This window comes from Arachis ipaensis, chromosome B06 (assembly GCF_000816755.2).
Source record: "Arachis ipaensis cultivar K30076 chromosome B06, Araip1.1, whole genome shotgun sequence".
Taxonomy (NCBI): Eukaryota; Viridiplantae; Streptophyta; class Magnoliopsida; order Fabales; family Fabaceae; genus Arachis; species Arachis ipaensis.
Window position 1 is genome coordinate 117,077,381 of NC_029790.2, and position 21,245 is coordinate 117,098,625.

Below are 21,245 nucleotides of genomic sequence, written 5' to 3' on the forward strand. Positions count from 1 at the left end.
TTGGGGTGTTGAATCCATTGCAACTTGGAAGCTGTATGTGTGTCATAGGTAGAAAGAGGGTATATATAAGAACATGGATAGCTGGTTATAGTTATTTTTCGTTCCACTTGAGAACTATAATAGGAGAGCATGTTATTTGTTATATATGCTAGGTGCTATGTCTCCGTAAGATTGTAATTTTAACACATTGATAAGCAATAAATGTGGTAGTCCTTAATGGAGGAGTAACTTAGAATTATACGGATGCGTATGAAACTATTCTTCAATATTTTCACTAGCAACAAAAGTGGATGCCATATTAAGGTTGGACTGGAGTCACTTGCTAAGTAAATCTTTAGAGCAAATTACGTATGTGCGTGTGTATGTTAATTGGGACGGTTCTGCAATTTTAGGTCAAGTTGCCTAACTGGCTATTGCTGTAGACTGTTGGTGTGTTGCTATATGTTTATTGGTACCTTGGATGAGTTAAAATTAGAAAAGATGCTGAAGAGCATTAGCTCGCATTAACTGAGTTCCTTATTTATTCTGCATGATTTAAGTATATATATATATATATAGAGAGAGAGAGAGAGAGAGGGTTCTGTTCTAAGAATTAATGCATCTGGCCTGGGTCATATAAGACATGGAGATGAATTTATTGTAGATTGTATTCATATTTGCAAACTGTATGTTTTCAGAATTTTTCTTCTAGTAGATGTAGCACTGCTGAGTGTTGATAAGGCAGGGAAGAGATTGTATTACTGAATCTAGTGCTTGAAATCTCATTTATATAGCTTTATTTGTCAGGAAATCAATTTTTTGGAGGATCAGATTCAGTCCTCAGACGCCCTTGTAGAGATGAGTCAAGGGAATTGGGAAGGCTGCCTTCAATCAGAAATATATACACCTGAAATTTTGAGGATCATCGACAGGTTCCAGCCAGATTTTGCTGCACCTTCTGGAGAATCACTTAGACAAGTTGAATTCCGCATGGTTCAGTTCTTAAATGGGATTGTTCTCCGACTGCCTGAAAAATTGAGGATTGATCTATCCTCCCATCACAATGAAAACAACCAAACATTTGTTCAGCAAGATTCCCATCCTCTGACGAATTCTATTCACGACCAGGATGGACCCCTTCATCCAACAACCCAATGGGATTCGCTCCACAGGCATAGGCCAGGACTCTCCAGGAAAAAATCTGGTAAGAGCAGGCTACAAGTCGTGACAAACACTGGCGATGATTTTGAAGATGATATATCTCCTAGGCAAGTCAACCACCAAAGTGCGCTGCACAATTCATTCGGTGGCTATAATGCATCTGTTTCTTGTATAGGCATATTTACTCACTCTGCACCGATAAAGTGTCTCCTAACGGGACTTCTTGGATGTAGTCCATTGCTGTCACAGAAGTTCTGCATCGGAGATTCTTCGGTAACAGTGTTGCAACATTCCTTGAGAACAGGATGGCAGATAAAAAGGTTGAATGATACAGCACACCTTAGGCTTCTCTAGTTGAAGCAGCTTTTACATATAGGGAACAGGATTTTGGTATTTATTGGGATTTTTACATATTTAACTTGGTTGTTGGTATCCACCAATCACCAATACACTTGAAAGTGGCACCTTGTGTTGTAATTTGAGCTTTGGTTGACTCCAAAAGGAGTAATTATGGAATATTTGAGATTGTTGTATCAATTCTTTTGTATTTTTATCTTTACTAAAAGTTGCTGCTGTACCTCTACATGGCATGTATTCATGTACTTTGAAAAAGATACAATTGCTTTGGAATTCAAAACTTAGACGACATAGTTATTTTATTCTCAATCTAAGATCTATCATATCAACTATTAGATTATGTTCCAACACTGTCTTGGGATCCTTCGAATTCAGTTATGCCTGTTAAGTGCAGTCAAGTCATCAGCGGGAAAACTGAGAGTATGCCCCATATTCTTATCTTTTCTGTTTTATTTGCAGTTTTTGTCACTTGCTCTGTGGACCATGATGAAATCCATGTTGTCATGTGAGTCTATCACATGGTGCTGCTGATATTTCAATTACATTTTCATCATTCATCGATTCAGATCTCATCCTTTAGTATGTTATCCTCTTAATGGGATTTATTCAGCTAACAAATGCATCATTATTGCTATACCTTTGATTTTTGGCTACTCATGGTTAACATATTTTGGTTTATAGTCTGCAAGAGTTTGAAGTGCTCATCTCTTAAAATTTTACATATATTTTCACCTTGGCTGTGAATATCGAATAAGCTTCAGATGGTGGTAATATTTTCAGAGTTGCGTTATATATATAACGCTGGCATTGAGCAGATTTACATTTTATACCCTGTTGAATGAATTTATACAGTATTTTTGTATTACACAATATGTATAATATAATTTTTATTTTTCCAGAAAATGTAACATCATCTCACTCAATAATAGATAGTGTATAATGGATGCAGTGTGAATTAATATTCACAATACACCAATATATTATGCATAACAATTTTCCTTAAAAAAATGGAGGTTGTCATTGAATGTATCATGGATTCCATGTCACATTCTCACATGGGGGTAGGGTAGGGTTGGGTAAGAAAAGCTACAAATCCGAAATTAACGGGTCCTAGAATTAGCATGTGAATCGTTAACAAACCTCACCGTTCTTGCAATAAATGGTTGTGCATTGCAGAGTTTCAGTTTCTTTGTTTTTTCACTTGGGAAATGGAATCTCCTCCGTACTGAAGACAACCGACAGATCAAGAAAAACATAAGGTTTTAATAAATACGTATGCTTACACATTGTTTGGATTGAGGGATTTTGAAGGGAAAGAAAATGGGAGGAAAGAAAATGAATGGAAAAGTAAGTTTTTTGTTGTTTGGATAAAAAGAGAAAATAGAGAGGAAAGAAAAAAATAGTGTGGGACCCATTAAATTATTTTCTTTCCATAAATGAGAAGAAAATGGAGAGAAATGGGAGCAATTTAAATAAAATTACACATTTACCCCTTATCATTAATAAATTATAATTTACATATAATATATATAAGGGTATTAATGTAATTTTATACTATTATGATTTTCTTTCTTCTCACTTTTCTTTTCATCCAAACAAAAGAAAACTTTCTCTCTATTTTCTTTCCATCCATTTTCTCTTAATCCAAACAACATACAAATAACTCTACTTTTCCTTCTATTTTCTTTCCACTCATTTTCTTTCCTCTCATTTTCTTTCCTTCCATTTTCTTTTCTATATCCAAACAAAGCCTTAGAGACAATACAAAAAACGAAGAAAGTAAATTGTTTTAAATATACTAAGTTGCCGATGAAGTTTGACATCTGGGTTGGAAATATATGTTTAATTCATAGTGAATATAAAAAGTAAAAACTCATATAGTTATAGGTGAATTTATGATATAATACTTTTTTTTTTTTTACGAAAGATAATAAACTCGAACCCGCAATCTCTTAATTGAATATGGGGAAATTATGCCATTTGAACTATAACTCATTGGTATTTATAATATAATACTTAAAATTAAAGATTATCAAAATAATAAATTAATAATTCGACGTATATTATTCTTGTGCCGCCTTTATAAGTGGTAAATCTACGTGAAACAAGTTGTATCTTGTAACAAAATAAAATAAAAGAAGTAAATCCTCGCTAGACCCGTGATACTCAACGAAAATAAAATTGTCACAACATGCACACTAGTAGAGTAATTTCTTATCTTCCCCCTACTATTACTTAGCACACACTTCCACACTTGTCCCATAACCAATTGCATTATCATCTAGCTTTCTGTTTATAGAAACTTGTGAGCAATTCATGGCCACCATGACCAAGTTATGTTCCTTTGTCTATCTCTTTGTCTTGCTTGCCAATTCAGAAGCTCTCAGTTCAACCACGGAGGCAACAATTCCGGCATCTCCGGGTATCTTACCATATGTGACGGCGCCCGATATTTCCTCATTTTTCCCCGCTCCAAGTGACAATCAACCAATGAGTAGTGGTGATGCTCCGTCGCCGATGCCAAGTTCCGGCGAGTTCGACGGCAGGATGACTTCCAGTTCAACTAGGTTGAATTATGCCAATGCCATTGTAGTTATGATGCTATGTAGCTTCTTCATAATAATTAAGTACCATAACTAATGCTTGAGCATACATGTACACTATGGCTGGTATGCGTATTAAGTAGTACCCACTATAGCTAGTGTTCTTTAATTTCTTTCTGTTCGTTAATCTATGTTAAGAGAAATACATTATAGATGCTATGTATCTTTCTAAATGTTGGGCAATACTTCACATCAGATTCAGCGGTTCATTGTGAAAGGCTTCAATGAATTTGTAAGAAAGTGAGAGTATAATTCTCCTTAAAGAATCATGTACAACAACATAAAAATACAAATATACTTTATAATACCTAAAAATTGGAAAATCAATTCCAATCTCACTCCTACACACGCTCACATGTTCCATACAAGACGCAATGAAGCACTTTCTCCCTTTGATCACACTCAGACTTGAATCAAACAAAACTTTTGAGCTTCTTCTCTTTTTCATTCTAGATTTTTATTGCATTGTCTTTCCCACAAGGATCATTTCGAGTATTCGCTTCCATATTTGATGCTTTTGTCAGCATATAAACTAAGGAACAAGACAAAAGTAAGGCTTCTTAATTAATTGAAGGATCTCAATGCAAAATTTGCTCATTAAGGTCACAGGTAGAGCCCCCAACAAGCTCTCCAAAATAAAATATCTCATGCTTCTTTGTGTTAATTTGAATGGAACTTACTTTTCTTGATTTTCACTTCTTGAGTTCATCTTTTTTTATTTTTGAGTTTGATTATTTTCCTAAACGTGTTTGATTATTACCTTTAGCAATGTTTGATTATAATTTGGTTATGTGCTTTGATTTGTATTTGAGTTTGATTATTAGCCTAGTTAATATACATTTGTTGTTAAAGTAGTCATTGTGAGTGCTCCATTGCACTTGAGCGAGTACCACTTGCTTGTAAAAATGCGAGAATGAAGATATGCCTTTCCTTCTTGTGTTTTTTATTTTTAACCTGTTAAACTTGGCTTAATCTTGTTTCACATTAAACACACATTAGATTACTTCAAATTTTAGGGATGTCAGATGTGGGACATAAAGGCATACGAATTTAATCACATATCACAAATGATCTTAAAATCAAGTAAAAAAAACTGTATTTAATACCAACTATATATTTGGTTTAGATTTTTTTTTTATGATTTATTTCGAACTAGTTTATTTTAATGGTTATAATTTCTAATTATCTGTGTTTGATTAACATGAGTTTGAACTTTAATTTAGATTTTGGTATTTGATTATAGTTGAATTTTAAATTATGATTTGAAATGAGTTTGATTATAATTTAAATTTTTAACTTTGATTTAGATTCTTAAATTTGATTATTATTCTTGATGTGTTTGATTATAAACGTATTTTAAAGTATAATTTGAACCATGTTTAATTATAACCTGGCAATAAATGCAAAATGAAATTTTTTAATAATTTGTTTACACTTTTTGAAAACAATATTTTCTTCAATTTTGCTACCTTGCCTTTCTCAAACTATAATGTTCATATTTCAAAACGCTTAAATATGTTGATATGAACATTTATCTATTCTCTTTTATGTCTTGTTATTTTTTTAGAATTTAGAGTGTCATTCCATGTTAGTTTTGGAGGATCATTGCTTGTATTGAGTTAATGCATTTAGCCATATGATTATATTTAGTTGTACTATACTACTTTTTCTACATATCTTATTTACTATTTTGTTTTGCATATTGCACAATAATCTAGCCCTCAATAGAAATCAATTAATACTTAACAAATCCTATGGTTTCGAGATTTGGTGATAAAAAAATTTTTTACAATTTGAAAAAAGACAAATCTTGCACTACAAAAAAAAAAAAAAAACGTTAAGTAATATCGGATTTATTGGTGGATTTTTCGAAAATTATGAGTAAAAATTCGTTCCTTGAATAAATTACTGTCAGATTTAAAATTTTGTCGCTCAATCTGACGGTAAATAGAAACACAAAAATTTACTGTCAGAAAAATCTAACGGTAACAGGATTTAGTGAAAAGCGTTGTTTCGGTAACGACGAACACTTTACCGTCAGATTTTTTCGCCAGTAAATCCGACGGTAAATTTGGGATAAAATTTAAACGCAAAATCTTTCTCCCTCACTTTTGCAAACTCTCTCTCTCACCTCTCTCCCTTTTGTCCGTTGAAAAAGGATGCGCTGCCATCACCTGGAGTTGCCGTCACCACCGGTAAGCCACATTCTCATCGTAGATCGTCGTTGTCACTGCTGCTGGAGTCTCCGTGAAAAGCCTCCGCTGTGCCACTGCTGTTAGGTTCCCCTTCTCGTCGATCAGAGGTCGTCGCCTTATCGCTATCACTGCGGTTGAGGTCCACCATGCGTAAGGTAAGGTTGTTGTCTATTTTTTCTTTTGGTTATTCATTATGTTACTAAATCCTAGCTCCACCACTACTGTAGGTTTCACTGCTACTTCTTATCACTATCATGTCTCCACCATTTTGCAGCCATTATTAGAGATAATTTTTTTTAAAGTTTTTATATTTTTTCATATTTTTTTTTTAAATTTTGTTAGATATTTTATTAAATTGATTATATTTTTTAATAAAGTTTGTGATTAGGGATGTGGCAAAATCTGAAAGAGAAGTATTGACGTGAGTTTTTTATTGAGTGTTAGGTGAGTATGTATATATGGGAGTATTTACTAGAATGAAAAGGGTTTGATCAGTTGGCGCGTGACACATAAAATGAGTGATTAATTTGTATTAGACAGTGTATATATATAAAAATACAAAAATACATTATAATTTATGTATATAATTGATTTTAGTATATGTTAGAGTATAATTAGGATTAATTAAGATTAATTAGTATCAATTATATTTATTTAGTATATCTGTATATTTATTATAGGATATTATACTTTTATTACTTTAATTCTTCTAGCACCTATATATACCATTCTATATTGTAGCATTCTCAACATATTGAATAATACAAAATCACTTTCTTCATATTATTCTCTTATTTCTAACATGGTATCAATAGCATAGGTTTTTTTTTCCCATGGAAATTAGTTCATAGCCCCTTGTTTTTCTTTTTTCGACAGTATTCTTTACCCTTGTTTTTTGATCATTTTCCGACGCTTTGGTTCGTCACTGCCCTTACCACCGTCTTCATCTTGTCGTTGCAAGTTCAACGACCCAGACTTGTCGCCGGAAATCACCAGACGCGTTGCCTCAAGGTCATTGTCTGTTTGCTTATCTTCGTCCTTCCAGGCGCTCCCAGCGCCGTTGGATCAACACCCATGATCAACAGCCCAGAAGCGTCACACGTGTCCAGATATGGCGCCTCCAACCAACCCGTGTTCGACCTGCATGTCAACCCGGCCTGGTCTGCTTACTGACCTGCGCGCCAACTCCTCTCTGCGTCAGCATTGACATGTCTTCCTCTTCCTCTCACACGTCACCATGTGTCCTCTTCTACTAATGTGGCTGTTGACGTGGCATATAGTGGGACCCATCCTAAGATTTTTTGGTGAGGTCTTTTCAATATTGACTTTCGTTTCCTCAATTTTTGTTCTGATCTTGCATTTTTTTTCTCTCTTTCATCTTTGTATCTACTATTATGGAAAAATCAGATGTCTTTGCTGCCACAGGCAGAAAGAGTAAATTCTGTCAAAACTGTAATCGATCTCGGCACCTCTTCTCAGACTATCCTTCTATTGAATGTCGCAAATGCAAACAGAAATGTCACATTAGCTACCATTGTCCAAACATGTTCTGCCATTATTGCAAGCTCTTGAGACACTTGATTACTACCTGTCCTACTCACTCACTACGTTCAGATCCGAACAAGTATCATTCTCGTCCCAACTACTTTAAGAATGTGCTCGCTTCTACTGCTGTTGTTGTTGGTAATGAATCCACCAACTCTGCTTCTCTCAACCCACCTTCTGTCTCTCCATCCGGCATTGAGTCTCTTCTTAAGCAACTTTTCTCCTTTTTTGGTAATACCTCTGCTGCTCTTTCTACTCCTCTAGGTAATTATAAATGGTATTTTGATTCTGGTTGCTTTCATCACATGTCTCTTTTGCGTCATCTTTTCTCATCTTTGTCTACCATTACAAATGTACCTTATGTCAACAACACTGCTGATGGTTCTCTCTTGCATGCAACAACATAATGATTTTATTTCACAGTCAAATCTTACTCTCCCTAACACTTATTTTATTCTAAAATTAAACTTTAATCTTATTTCTATTGGTCAACTTGTTGATCTTAGTTTTGATGTTAATTTTTCTATTTCTGATTGTCGTGTGCAAGATCGTCGAATGGGACAGATCAACGGGACTGGACATAAGGTCGAAAGTTTGTTTAAACTCAAAAATTTTCGATGTACAAATAATATTTTTATGTTGATCTATAATTTTGGATTTTTTTTGTTCTTAGAGTACATTTATAAAATAATGACATTGATTTAGTCTCAATTTTTTAGTCTTTGTCTCACTTCCAAACACAGCCTTAAACGACTCAGACAAGATATACTAATTTTAAATTTTTGTTACACCAAGTAATTAATAATAATACCAAATGCGCAGCTTCTTTTGTTTCCATTTCCACCGTAATCATATGCAGCTTTAAATTTCAATTGAGGAGGGATAAGTAAACAATGTATATTGTAAACAATGTGAATAACAGTTTAAAAGAAAAAGATAAATTTAAATTTAAAATTAAATTTGAGGTAATGACCAAATCAGTACCTGAAAGATTCAAATGTTGACATTTTGGTACCTCACTATTGTTATTGACAAAATGACTTTAAAAGATTTTAAAATTTGACAAGCGTATCCACGAGTTCACCGGAGCACATTTCCGGCAAGCACAGTGCTGATGTGGCCACCGTGTTTTGGTGACTTGGCAAACCACCCCCAAAGTTCCCTCCTAACGCACACTCCCTCCCATTCCCTCTCCCTCCCTGTCGCAGCCCCCATCTCCAACGCACACTTCTCCCTAATCGCAGTCCCCGCTGCATCACAAGTCCCTTCCCAACGTACACTTTCCCTTCCTCCCTCAACACCACCGTTCACAGCAACAACAACTTTAACATCAACAGCAACAACAACCTCCACCACTCTCTCTCTCTCTCCACCACTCCCACTTCCCCAACGCACACTTCCCTCTCCCTCCCTCAACACCACCATTCACAGCAACAACAACCTCAACATCAACAGAGTTGTCCCAAATCATGAATTGTCCCAAATTTTTAGGTTAAATTATCATTCAAAAAGATTAATCACAATAAAATTTAGAAACAAATTCATATACAATAATCAAAATAAAATAAAATAAAATAAAATAAAACTTAATACAGACACCACCAAAGCAAGAATAGAAGAAGAACACCAGACACAGAGGGGGCAGGACACGATAGAGCCAAGATGGAACCCAGACAGAGGAGGCATGGCAACGACTGGGGGCTAGCAGCAAGCAGATACAAGCAGTGAAGGCGACAGCGGTGAAGGCGTGCAGACAACGTAATGCTACAAAGGAGACACTGGCGGACGCAGAAGACCTGACGACGAGATGGCGACAGTGCGGTGTCGATGACACTGGCTCTGTAAGATTGAGAAGGTTGAGCTCTACTGCTATTTTGGAGGAGAGTGAGTTGAGAGTGTGAGACACTGTGTTGGGAAGGGAATTAGAATTCAAAGAGGCAAGGGAAGGGGATTAGGGTTTAGAAAGGGGGATTTTGGACTGAGGAGGGAGGAAGTGCGTTGGAGATGGGGAATTAGGGTTAGAGAGGGGGAGGGAAGAATTTTAGGGTTGGGGGGTATTTGCCATGTCATCAAAACGCAGTGGCCATGTTAGCACTGTGCTTGCCGGAAATGTGCTCCAGTGAACTCGTGGATACGCTTGTCAAATTTTAAAATCTTTTAAGGACCATTTTGTCAATAACAATAGTGAGGTACCAAAATGTCAGCGTTTGAATCTTTCGGATACTGATTTGGTCATTACCTCATCGGCCTTCTTCGTCATCCTTATTTTCGCCGTTCGAGACCCCGACGAAAAATTTATTTGCCTTCTTTCCGAAAGTTCTAGATTCTTCAAAGCGCCTTCTGACGACAGCGACAACATGGAAGAAAAAATTCGTTGGGCCATTTTAATTGCTGGTTCTAATGGCTACTGGAATTACAGATATTAGGTACGGTCATTTTTATACTTTCGTTCTTTTAAGTTTCAATTTTTTTATACTTTTTTTTTCAACGCTTTCTCTTATCAATATTTTGTTTCTTTTTTGTTTGACTATTTAGTATGAAATTGATAAATTATTGTTGGATGTTCATTTTATTAAGTATTTAGATGGTTATTTTTTATTCTAAAGTGAATGTTTATTTAATTTAGATTGGATTTAAGTAAATATAATAAAATTTGATAGATATTTATTTTACTAAGTATGTAGATAGTTATTTTCATTCTAAATTGATAGTTTGATGGCAAAAAAGTTCAACGACATTGAAACTGACTAGTGAGGGAAGAACCGATGCACAGTAAGAGTTTGGGAAGGAGTATACAATGATTACAGTTTGCAAACGGGAATTTGTATAAAATTGATTTTGTAAAATTGATTTTGATGAAAAGTAAGTTTGGGTTAACGTGATTTATGTTTGGTAATTTTTATATCAAAATTGATTATAGTAAAACAAATGATGTTTGGATTATACTACTCAAAATCACTTTTAGATGAAAAATTACCAAAAGAGACATCAATTTAAATAATTTTTTTTATATGTATGCAAAGTCAGAACACTAACAAAAATAATATAAAAAATATTTATCATATAAATAAAATAAATACAATAAAAAAATATGAAAGAGAGTACTATAAATTTTATAATATCAAACAAAAAGAAAATATTCTATAATTTTTCTAGTACTATTAGTACTCTTTAATTTAGTATTATTTTGGACTATAAATTTTCATTATTTATGGCTTTATTGTTACTTATAATTAATTTTTTATTTATTTTGTCCTTTTTTATATGATCATAATTTATATTATACAAAATTTTGATAATAAACGTAGTATATAATAATTACAATTACAAATTTTATAAAGTCATAATAAAAAATAAAAAAATTTAATACAAAACAAAAATAGAGTACATCAAAAAATAGAAAAAAATTATACAGATAAGAAATAATAAAAATTCCATAAAACCAACAACATATATCATATGAACAAAAAAATACAATAAAAAGTAAATAAAATTCGTATGAATAAAATCAAATAAAAAATAAAAAAATTTCATACACAACATAAATATAATGCAGGAAATGATAGAAAAAAAAGAATTCATATGAAAAAAATAATAAAAATATCTTTAAAAAAAGGTCAATAACATTTGTCATATGAATAAAAGAAATACAATAAAATAAATAAATAATTATATGAACAAAGCCAAACAAAAATAAAAAAAAAATTTATAAAAAATAGTATAGTAAATAATAAAAAAAACTTATAAAAACATAACATGAGAAATCAGAACACTACACAAATAATATAAAAATATTTATTATATAAATAAAAAAATATAAGTAAAAAATACAATAAAAACATAAAAATTTAAATATGAAAATGAGTATTAAAAATAATAAAAGAATTAAAATATTCAATTTACTAGTGATTAAAACAAATTTGAACTATTTTAATGAAAAAAATTGTAACTAAAAACTACGAAGAAGTAGGAAAAACTATAAAGAATTATTATGAAGGTAATAGTTAGTGGTATCCTTTTTATAGAAGAAAATGAAGGATAGGGTTGGTAAAAAAGAAATAAAATTTTCAACTAATTTTCCAAAGACAATAAGCAACCATGAACGTGAAACGCAGAAGCTACAAATTTTAGCTTCTCCTGGACGTGCGTTTAGAAGCAGAATCAATTCTGCGTTTAGGAAAATAAAAATGGCCAAACATAAAAGTGAAGCTTTCAAGAAGCTCAAACGTGCTTCTCTCTTCCCCAACGTGTTTGCCAAACACACCCAAAAGGATTAGAAAGTGAATGATAAAATATAAAATGTGAAAATAGAATTTTTAAAAGGATAATTTATAATGGATTATTTTGTTTACTTTTTGTGGGTCATAAGTACAACCCATTATTCAGATTTTCCAGAGCCGATTCCAATTTTATTGTTAAGGAACTTATGCGCTAGCTTGATTTTGTTACGGTTGTCTATGATAGGCATTCAATTCATTTCATATATTCAGCTCCCCATGATCTTCCCTCCATTACTCCCACTTTGAAGAAGAAACACACACACAGAGAGCTCCAAAACCTGTTTCCCAATTGAATCGAAATCAATGAAGGATTGAATGAAGACACCACTCCAATCTGTTTTCAGAACCATAACCATTCGTGCTTACTCATCACCACCACCACAACCAACAAAATGGACCAAAAACAAGAACCTCACGACAATGTTCCACAGGTACGTGGACAAGACCAGCGTCTCTTCTTGGAACTCCATCATTGCCGACCTCGCCCGAAGCGGCGACTCCCTCGAGGCCCTCCGCGCCTTCTCCTCCATGCGCAAGCTTTCCCTCATTCCCAACCGCAACACCTTTCCTTGCGCCATCAAATCCTGTTCTTCGCTCTTCGACCTTTGCGCCGGAAAACAGACCCATCAACAGGCTTTCGTCTTTGGCTTTGAATCGGATCTCTTTGTTTCCTCGGCTCTTATTGATATGTACTCTAAGTGTGGCCATTTGGAACACGCCCGAAACCTGTTCGACGAAATTCCCCAAAGGAATGTGGTGTCTTGGACTTCAATTATTGCCGGCCATGTCCAAAATGGTTGCGCTGCTGAGGGCATTCGCTTGTTTAAGGAGCTTTTGGTTGAAGAGAGTGAGAATGTGGGGTGTGTTCAGGAGGAGGAGGAGGATCGTTTCGTGGATCCGATAGTTGTAAGTTCGGTGCTTTCGGCTTGTTCGTGGGTGCGGCAGAAGAGAACTACTGAAGGGGTTCATGGTTTTGTGATTAAGAGGGGGTTCGACGGGTGTTTAGGGGTTGGGAACACGTTGATGGATGCTTATGCAAAGTGTGGGGAGATGGGTGTGTCAAGGAAGGTGTTTGATGGGATGATTGAGAAAGATGCTTACTCTTGGAACTCTATGATTGCTGAATATGCACAAAATGGATTGTCAGCTGAGGCATTCAATGTTTTCAGTGATATGGTGAAGAGTAGCAAGGTCAGTTATAATGCTGTGACATTGTCGGCAGTGTTGTTAGCCTGTGCAAATTCAGGAGCTCTGCAGGTTGGGAAGTGCATACATGGTCAGGTATGCAAAAATTTGCTCCATGGATCCTGTTTCAACACTTATTAAGAATCTTGCTGTAATTTTTCTTCAAACTTGTTGTCCACTTTGTTATAATTTTGTACAAAATCTAGTTTATGGCCCAGGTGAAAATTGCCAATCTAACTAGTTTCCTTTTACTATAGGTTATAAAGATGGATTTGGAGGATAATGTTTTTGTAGGTACCTCTGTAGTAGACATGTACTGTAAATGTGGGAGAGTTGAGTTGGCTAGAAAGGGGTTTGATCGCGTGAAAGAGAAGAATGTTAAGTCATGGACCGCTATGGTTGCTGGCTATGGAATGCATGGTTGCGCAAAAGATGCTTTGGAAGTCTTCTACAAGATGATAAGGTCTGGAGTCAAACCGAACTACATCACTTTTGTGTCAGTTTTGGCTGCTTGCAGCCATGCTGGTCTGTTGGAAGAAGGATGGAATTGGTTTAATAGAATGAATCACGAATTTAATGTTGAGCCTGGAATTGAGCATTATTCGTGCATGGTTGATCTTCTTGGCCGTGCTGGTTATCTTAATGAGGCTTATGGATTGATCAAGAAAATGAAGGTGAGACCTGATTTTATAATATGGGGTTCCCTTCTTGGGGCTTGTAGGATTCACAAAAATGTGGAACTAGGGGAGATTTCTGCTAGAAAACTATTTGAGTTAGACCCAAGTAATTGTGGGTACTACGTACTACTCTCGAATATATATGCTGATGCTGGACGGTGGGATGATGTCGCGAGGATGAGAATATTGATGAAAAATCATGGATTGCTTAAAACACCTGGATTCAGCATAGTTGAACTTAAAGGTAGAATACATGTATTTTTAGTTGGTGATAAAGAGCATCCTCAACACGTTAAGATTTACGAGTATTTGGACAAATTAAATGTTAAGCTGCAAGGACTGGGCTATGTACCTAACGTAACATCAGTGCTTCATGACATTGATGATGAAGAAAAAGGAATGGTTCTAAGAGTTCACAGTGAGAAACTTGCTGTTGCCTTTGGAATCATGAATTCAGTTCCTTGTGCAACTATCCAGATCATAAAAAATCTTAGGATTTGTGGTGACTGCCATGCTGTAATTAAATTGATTTCCAAGGTGGAAAACCGAAAAATTATTGTCAGGGACTCAAAGCGGTTTCATCATTTTAAGGATGGGTTCTGTTCTTGTGGGGACTATTGGTGACAGCAATGGAAATAAAGGGAGTAACGTGTTCATTGTACATTACTGTCTACATAAACAATGCTTTACGAGAAGCTTCATGGACGTAAAGTCATATTACCATTGCAACTTTGCATATCTATCTGGAACACGGTGTTCAATTTGATTTGGAATGAGTAGTGGATCGATTAGTTCAAAGTTAGTGTAATAATTTTCAGTTGCCCATATAGATAGCTTATTCCAAGTTCTAATAATTATGATAGAAGGATACGGCAGGAGCTCAATAAAAGCAAGTGTGAATAATGAATAGCATATAGACGAAATTTTGACTTGAGAACATCATAGATCATTAAGATTGTGAAAAACAAGAATCTCGCGCCTATATTTACCCTCAATTCCACGGGTATATCTTTGGGAATTTATTCAACATTTATGCACAAGAGTTTGTTTGAATTATTGTGTGGAGAACAAGAATTTTGAGGATGAATCTACAAAAACATCATGGAGAGCAACCTCTTAAGAGTTTGCCCATGTTACTTGAAGAAAACAGCAGGGTCCGATTAAAACATCATGGAGGACCTTGAAGAAAACAGCAGGGTCCGATTAAAACCCCATGGTGGTCTTTCAAGTTAAGAAACTTGGTTCTTGAGATTTGAATTACACTATTGTGGTCCCCGAAAATAAGTTCTAGGCACAGTAGTGGTCTCTTGACCTCTTTCTGACGCTCACTCAGCTCATTATTCCGTTTGTTCAGTCAACACAGGAAAAAATGGGTTGATTCGATATCTATTATTTGGGAGCGAAACCTACTCTTTTTTTGTGAGTACCAGTTTTATCATGCATCAAAGTCTTCCATTTTTGTCATGAAGGAGAAGATATTTTTTGTATTTTTCTTTGAATGAAATCAAAATAAAATTTACTTGCAAATTGAAATAACTGAATGTAAAGTTTGCTGTAAATGTAAATAAAAGAAAATAATGACAAATTCTGAAATGTAAAATGACTAAATTCAAATTTGCAATAAAAGTAAATTGTAGAATTTTAAAATACAGAATTCAAAAGAACAATGAAAGAAATGATGGAAGGAACCCAATAGAAAATGAACTCGTGACAGACTCAGAAAGTCGCCGAGGATGTGAGTGTGCCAGAATATTTTCTGAAGTGAAATTCTAACCCTTTATTCTTCGGTTGCTTCTCTATTTATAGACACCTTCGACCAATCTTTTCTTGACACATCGTAACATACAGTTATCCCGTCAATAACCGTTCCCACGAAGGATACTTCACTTTCTTCGACATTAACCTCCTCTTGGACCATATCCTTTTAATATGCCACAGTTCCTTATCGATTTGACGCTTGATACCGAAATCTTCAAGCTCTTTGACGCTTCGTATCTGTCTTTGATTGAATCTTTCTCGTCGACGTTGACATCAAATGACATTGACACACCTCTGTCTTTGATCAAATCCTTCTTGTCGATGTCTACACAAAATGACTTCGACCCAAATTTTATTGGGTAACAATTTTCAAATAATATGCTGAGTACTTAACCGCTTACATAGCGGTTCTAATTTGCACTCATAAGTTCATCGATAATGGAACGCTTTTGGCAATAATCGAAGTCTAAACCTATCAAACACTCACTTGTTAAAGAGTTTAATAATATCTTTGTCGAAAATATTATTTTTGATATAACAAATGCCCCTAAGTATTTATTTTTCGACTAAAAAAAAAAAATATAAATACTTAATATTATTCAATATTCTCGACAATCTTCAGAGTCATCAACTAGTTCTCTAATGACTGTTTCCATCATCAAATATCATCTGCCTAGATTACCTTTATATTGCCCAAAAAATTCAGAAGGTATGATCGACACAGTACCAGTCATTTCTTCATCTTTCTCGAAATACTCCTCATTGACACAGTTAAATCTATTTTAGGGAGTGCAATTTCAACTGCTTTGCCTTTTCCTTCGATCAACATGGATTTTTTTTCTTTTAAAATTGTTTCATCCTTTGCTGGAAAGAAAATTTGATTTATAGAAAAAGATTTTCCCCCTCATCAGTCGAGGTAGAAAGAACACTAATATTAACTTGACACAACTATCAACCACATTGGTTATCACCAAGTCGACCTCGAAACTTAGTATTTCTACTGTTGGGTATATTAGTATGAGAAGATGACAAAATTTTATATTGTGTTATGGTTTCAAGGCACGATTAGATCGCTTTCTTTAGAGATATATTTGTCCCCACACTTAGTTGTTACACAATTCTTTTGAACATACACAATTTTTAAAAGGTTGTCTCTTTAGCCAAATGGTACTAAACGGTTACCTCTTAGGTGAGTATGGAGAGACTATGTCATTTGAGTTATAACCCATTGGCTAGTAACCGTTTATTAATATTAATAATAATATTAATTAATCAAATTTGTAAATATCTTTCAATCCCCATTATTTACAAAATTTAAATTTCATGCAAGTATATGCATAAGGAATGTGTCACTAAGATTAGACATTCTTTTAGTGTAAATTTCAAAGTTCTAACAAAATAATAGGTGTCTAATCGATTAAACATATACTCCATATGCTAGTACCAAAAATCACACATATTACTTATTCAATTTCAAGAGTTTATAAATTTAAGCACTTATATGGCCTTGTGCTCATCTTGGTTTCATGAATATTTACGAGAATAAAACCTCTAAAATTTTTTATTAGAGCGGCACCACTCCTATATTCATATAGGTGCGTGGAATCTTTTGATAAATAATATTATCATTCCATTAAAAATTTTAACTGACCCTCCTAATTTATTGTAAATAGCACTAAATCCTATACCTTAATGCTCCAATTGCTAAATAACTTGTTATTACCCATTAAACCTTAAAACTAGTGGTCTACTAGAATAAGGTTGGGTTCCCATTATTTAGCAATAATATGTTTTAATCTTATTTTAACAGTAATCTCTTTGATTTTATCCTTTGACAAACCTTTAGTCAAAGGGTCTGCTAAATTTCCTTGAGATCTTACATAAGTGATGGTAATTACACCATCATCTATTAGTTGCCTCACAAACTCATGTCTCATACTTATATGTCTAGACTTTCCATTATGAACCTTATTATATGGTCGAGACATGGTTGATTCACTATAATAGAAGATTAAAATGGCTGTTGTCTGCTGTGACCACATCTTTATATTATACAACAAATTTTTTAACCATTCCGCTTCTTTACGTACGACTAATAAAGCTACAAACTTAGCCTCCATAGTAGAATGTGTAATACATGTTTGTTTCTTTGAGACCCAACTTATTGCTCCACCACCTTTGATGAAAATCCATCCTAAAGTGTATTTGTTATCACTAAGATTTGTAATTCAACTTACATCTGAATAACCTTCTAAAACTGCGGGATAATCACTATAATGTAATTCCAAATTTATGGTTTTCTTGAGATAACTAAGAACTCTTGTTATAGCTTTCCAATGTTGATTGCTAGGCTTTCTTATAAACCTTGATAATTTGCACACAACAAATGATATATTAGGTCTAGCACAATGTATTACATACATTAAACTTTCTATAGTACTAGCATATTCTAATTGTGCTATAGGGCTTCCTATGTTTCCTTCTAATTTAAGATTAGGATCATAGGGTGTATTGGATTCTTTAATTGTGAGATGATCAAATTTTTCCAATACCTTTTTGATATAATGAGATTAACTTAAAGTAAAGCCAACTTCATTCTTATGCACCTTTATGCCTAATATTGTATCAATTTTATTCAAATCCTTCATTTTGAATTTAGAAGTTAGATACTCCTTCGTTACACAAATTCCTTCTAAATTTTTTCTAATGATTAACATATCATCAACATATAAACAAATGATTACTCCATAATCTTTAGTAAATTTTGAGTAAATACATTTATCCGTACTGTTATGTGAGAAGCCATTTGATAACACCACTGAATCAAAATTCTCATGCCATTGCTTAGGCGCTTATTTTAGTCCATACAAAAACTTAATTAATTAACAAATTTTATTTTCATTTTCGGCTAGCACATAGCCTTCCGGTTATTCCATATAAATTCCTTCATTAAGATCTCTATTTAAAAAAGTCGTTTTAACATCTATTTGATGTATACAAAGCTTGTGAATGGATGCTAATGTTATAAAAGTCCTAATAGAAGTTATTCTTGCCACATGTGTGTAGGTATCAAAATAATCTAGACCTTCTTGTTGTCTAAACCCCTTGGTCACTAACTTTGCTTTAAAAGTTTGTAATGAACCATCAGTATTATACTTTCTTCTAAATACCCACTTACATCCTATAGGCTTTGACCTTAGAGGCAAATCAACTAAGACCCAAGTATTGTTTGATAATATTGAGTCTATTTTATCATTTATTACTTTTTTCCAAAAAGCAGAATCCCTTGAAACCATAGCCTCTTTGAACGTTTGAGGATCACCCTCTATGTTCATCACAATGGAAATCTTGTTTGTCACAGAATTCCTAGTTCCTTCTACCGAAAAGGTGATAACCTGAGAAGAAATAAAATCTGGACCCAAGTCCTTTTCTTTTCTTACTCTCAAGCTCTTCCTTTGTTCAATCAACTCTTTGTCGCTTAGACGTTTATTATTTTGATTATTTATTTCTTGTAAAATATTAGTATCATTTTGGGGATATTCTGAATTAGAAGTTGAATTATTGATAAATTTATTTTTAATAAATTATACTTCTTTTGATTCAACAATTACATTAGACACTAAATCTAATATTCTATATGCTTTAGAATTTTGAGCATATCTTATAAAAGTGTCTTTTATAGTTCTTGGTCCCAATTTAGTTCTCTTTTGATCATGAACTCGATAAAAGGCTAAACATCCCCACACCTTAAGATAATCCAAATTAGGTTTTCTTCCTTTCCAAATTTCATAAGGAGAAACCTTTTTATATCTTGATGGTATCCTATTATGGATATGACATGATGTCAACAATGCTTCACCCCACAAATTGTAAGGTAATTTTGCATTTAGTAACATTGAATTAACCATATCCACTAAGGTACGATTTTTCCTTTTCGTTAAACCATTTTATTGCGAACTATATGGAGCGGAAGATTCATGCAAAATATCATATAATTCACAAAAATTATCAAATTCATTAAAAAAATATTCTCCACCTTGTAATGATTTAGGGATCACCACTTGTAGACCACAAAGTCTACTTACAAGGATTTGTAATTTATTTATTTGATCCATGACAGCCATAGTATCATTTATAATAAATTCAAAATATTTTTTCTTATTTGTTCTTTTCGTTTGGTATTGTTCTTTTCTTCCAAAGACTTTCAAATCTTCAATGGTGATTGAATTGACATATAGAGATCATAGAGTCGGTCGGATAAAGTGTTGAGAATATGACCTCGACATGCGAAAGTATCTTCATCACGTTTCTTCTCCAATTGAATAATCTTTTCTTTCTCTTCCAGTGTGACATTTTCAGCGGCATCGACAATTAGTGTAGTCTTTGGGTCAATCACATATGAAAGATTGAGAACCGAAAGAAGAAACATCATCTTGTCCTTCCAACAGTTGAAGTTTGTTCCATCAAAATGATCTAACTTGACAAACTCTTAATTCATGACTTTGAGCGTGGTATTTTGATCTTGTGCCATCTTCAATAACTATCTCTCTAAAATAGTTGGGTATATTAGTATGAGAAGATGACAAAATCTTATATTATGTTATAGTTTCAAGGCACGATTAGATCACTTTCTTTTGAGAGATATTTGTCTCCACACTTAGATGCTACAGGGTTGATGACAATACTCTCCCAGGATACAATGAAACCAATGAATTTCTTAATTAGCAATAATAAAAAATTCTCAACTCTCTTGAACAAAGAAAATCTCTTAATAATTAAGTAAAATGTATACTTAATACTTCTGTGTTTGAAATAGTGGACAATGATTTATTTATACATATTGCACATAGCAATTATAATTTATTACGTACACAAATGGTTGTGTCTTTTCTATTGCCAATAGATACAATATTTTGCACATATATAATTCTTAAAGAATTGTGCCCCTTTAGCCAATAGATACAATATTTTGAACATACACAATTCTTAAAAGGTTGTGTCCCTTTAGCCAAATAGTACTAAACGGTTAGTAACCGTTTATTAATATTAATAATAATATTAATTAATCAAATTTATAAATATCCTTCATCTACCACCATCTCCACCAAAATAATTACATGGAGCCTGTTGCTATTATATTCTCTCATTTTTCAATCACTAAACTTTTACCAATTATTGATCCATCCAACTCTAATATCTTGGGATCGACAAAACAAAGGTGAATAATTGTCATGTGGGCTTTGAGAAGATTGAGCCTCTGGACATCTTGCCGGATGTCTTTGTCTAGCTTGCTCTTCTTTGTCGAAATTGGTCTTCGATAGTTTGATTAATTTGAAACCAACCCCAAATAATTGTTTGATCAACTTCATATATCGTATAAATTTTTTCACAAATATTTTTACGTAGTGCATGACAAAATATTAGTAAAACATCATGTCATCATTGAAGAACCAAGGATAATAAAATGAATAAATATAATCCATGTTTTAATCATAATTTTCTATT

The 21,245-nt window shown here is 33.6% G+C and overlaps 2 protein-coding genes across 2 annotated transcripts in view; both read left to right on the forward strand.

Moving 5' to 3' along the window:
- Positions 1-1,551, forward strand: part of LOC107604852 — a 3,307-nt gene extending 1,756 nt beyond the window's left edge. The window contains exon 2 of the mRNA XM_016306558.2: positions 787-1,551. Coding sequence (XP_016162044.1) covers positions 787-1,494 — 708 coding nt within the window. The 3' untranslated portion in view covers positions 1,495-1,551. The remainder of the gene's footprint in view (positions 1-786) is intronic.
- LOC107604850 (pentatricopeptide repeat-containing protein At3g26782, mitochondrial) lies at positions 12,212-15,019 on the forward strand. Its single transcript, XM_016306557.2, has 2 exons — positions 12,212-13,401; positions 13,563-15,019. Exons 1-2 carry the CDS (start codon positions 12,436-12,438, stop codon positions 14,604-14,606), a joined length of 2,010 nt encoding a protein of 669 aa, XP_016162043.1. The 5' UTR covers positions 12,212-12,435; the 3' UTR covers positions 14,607-15,019.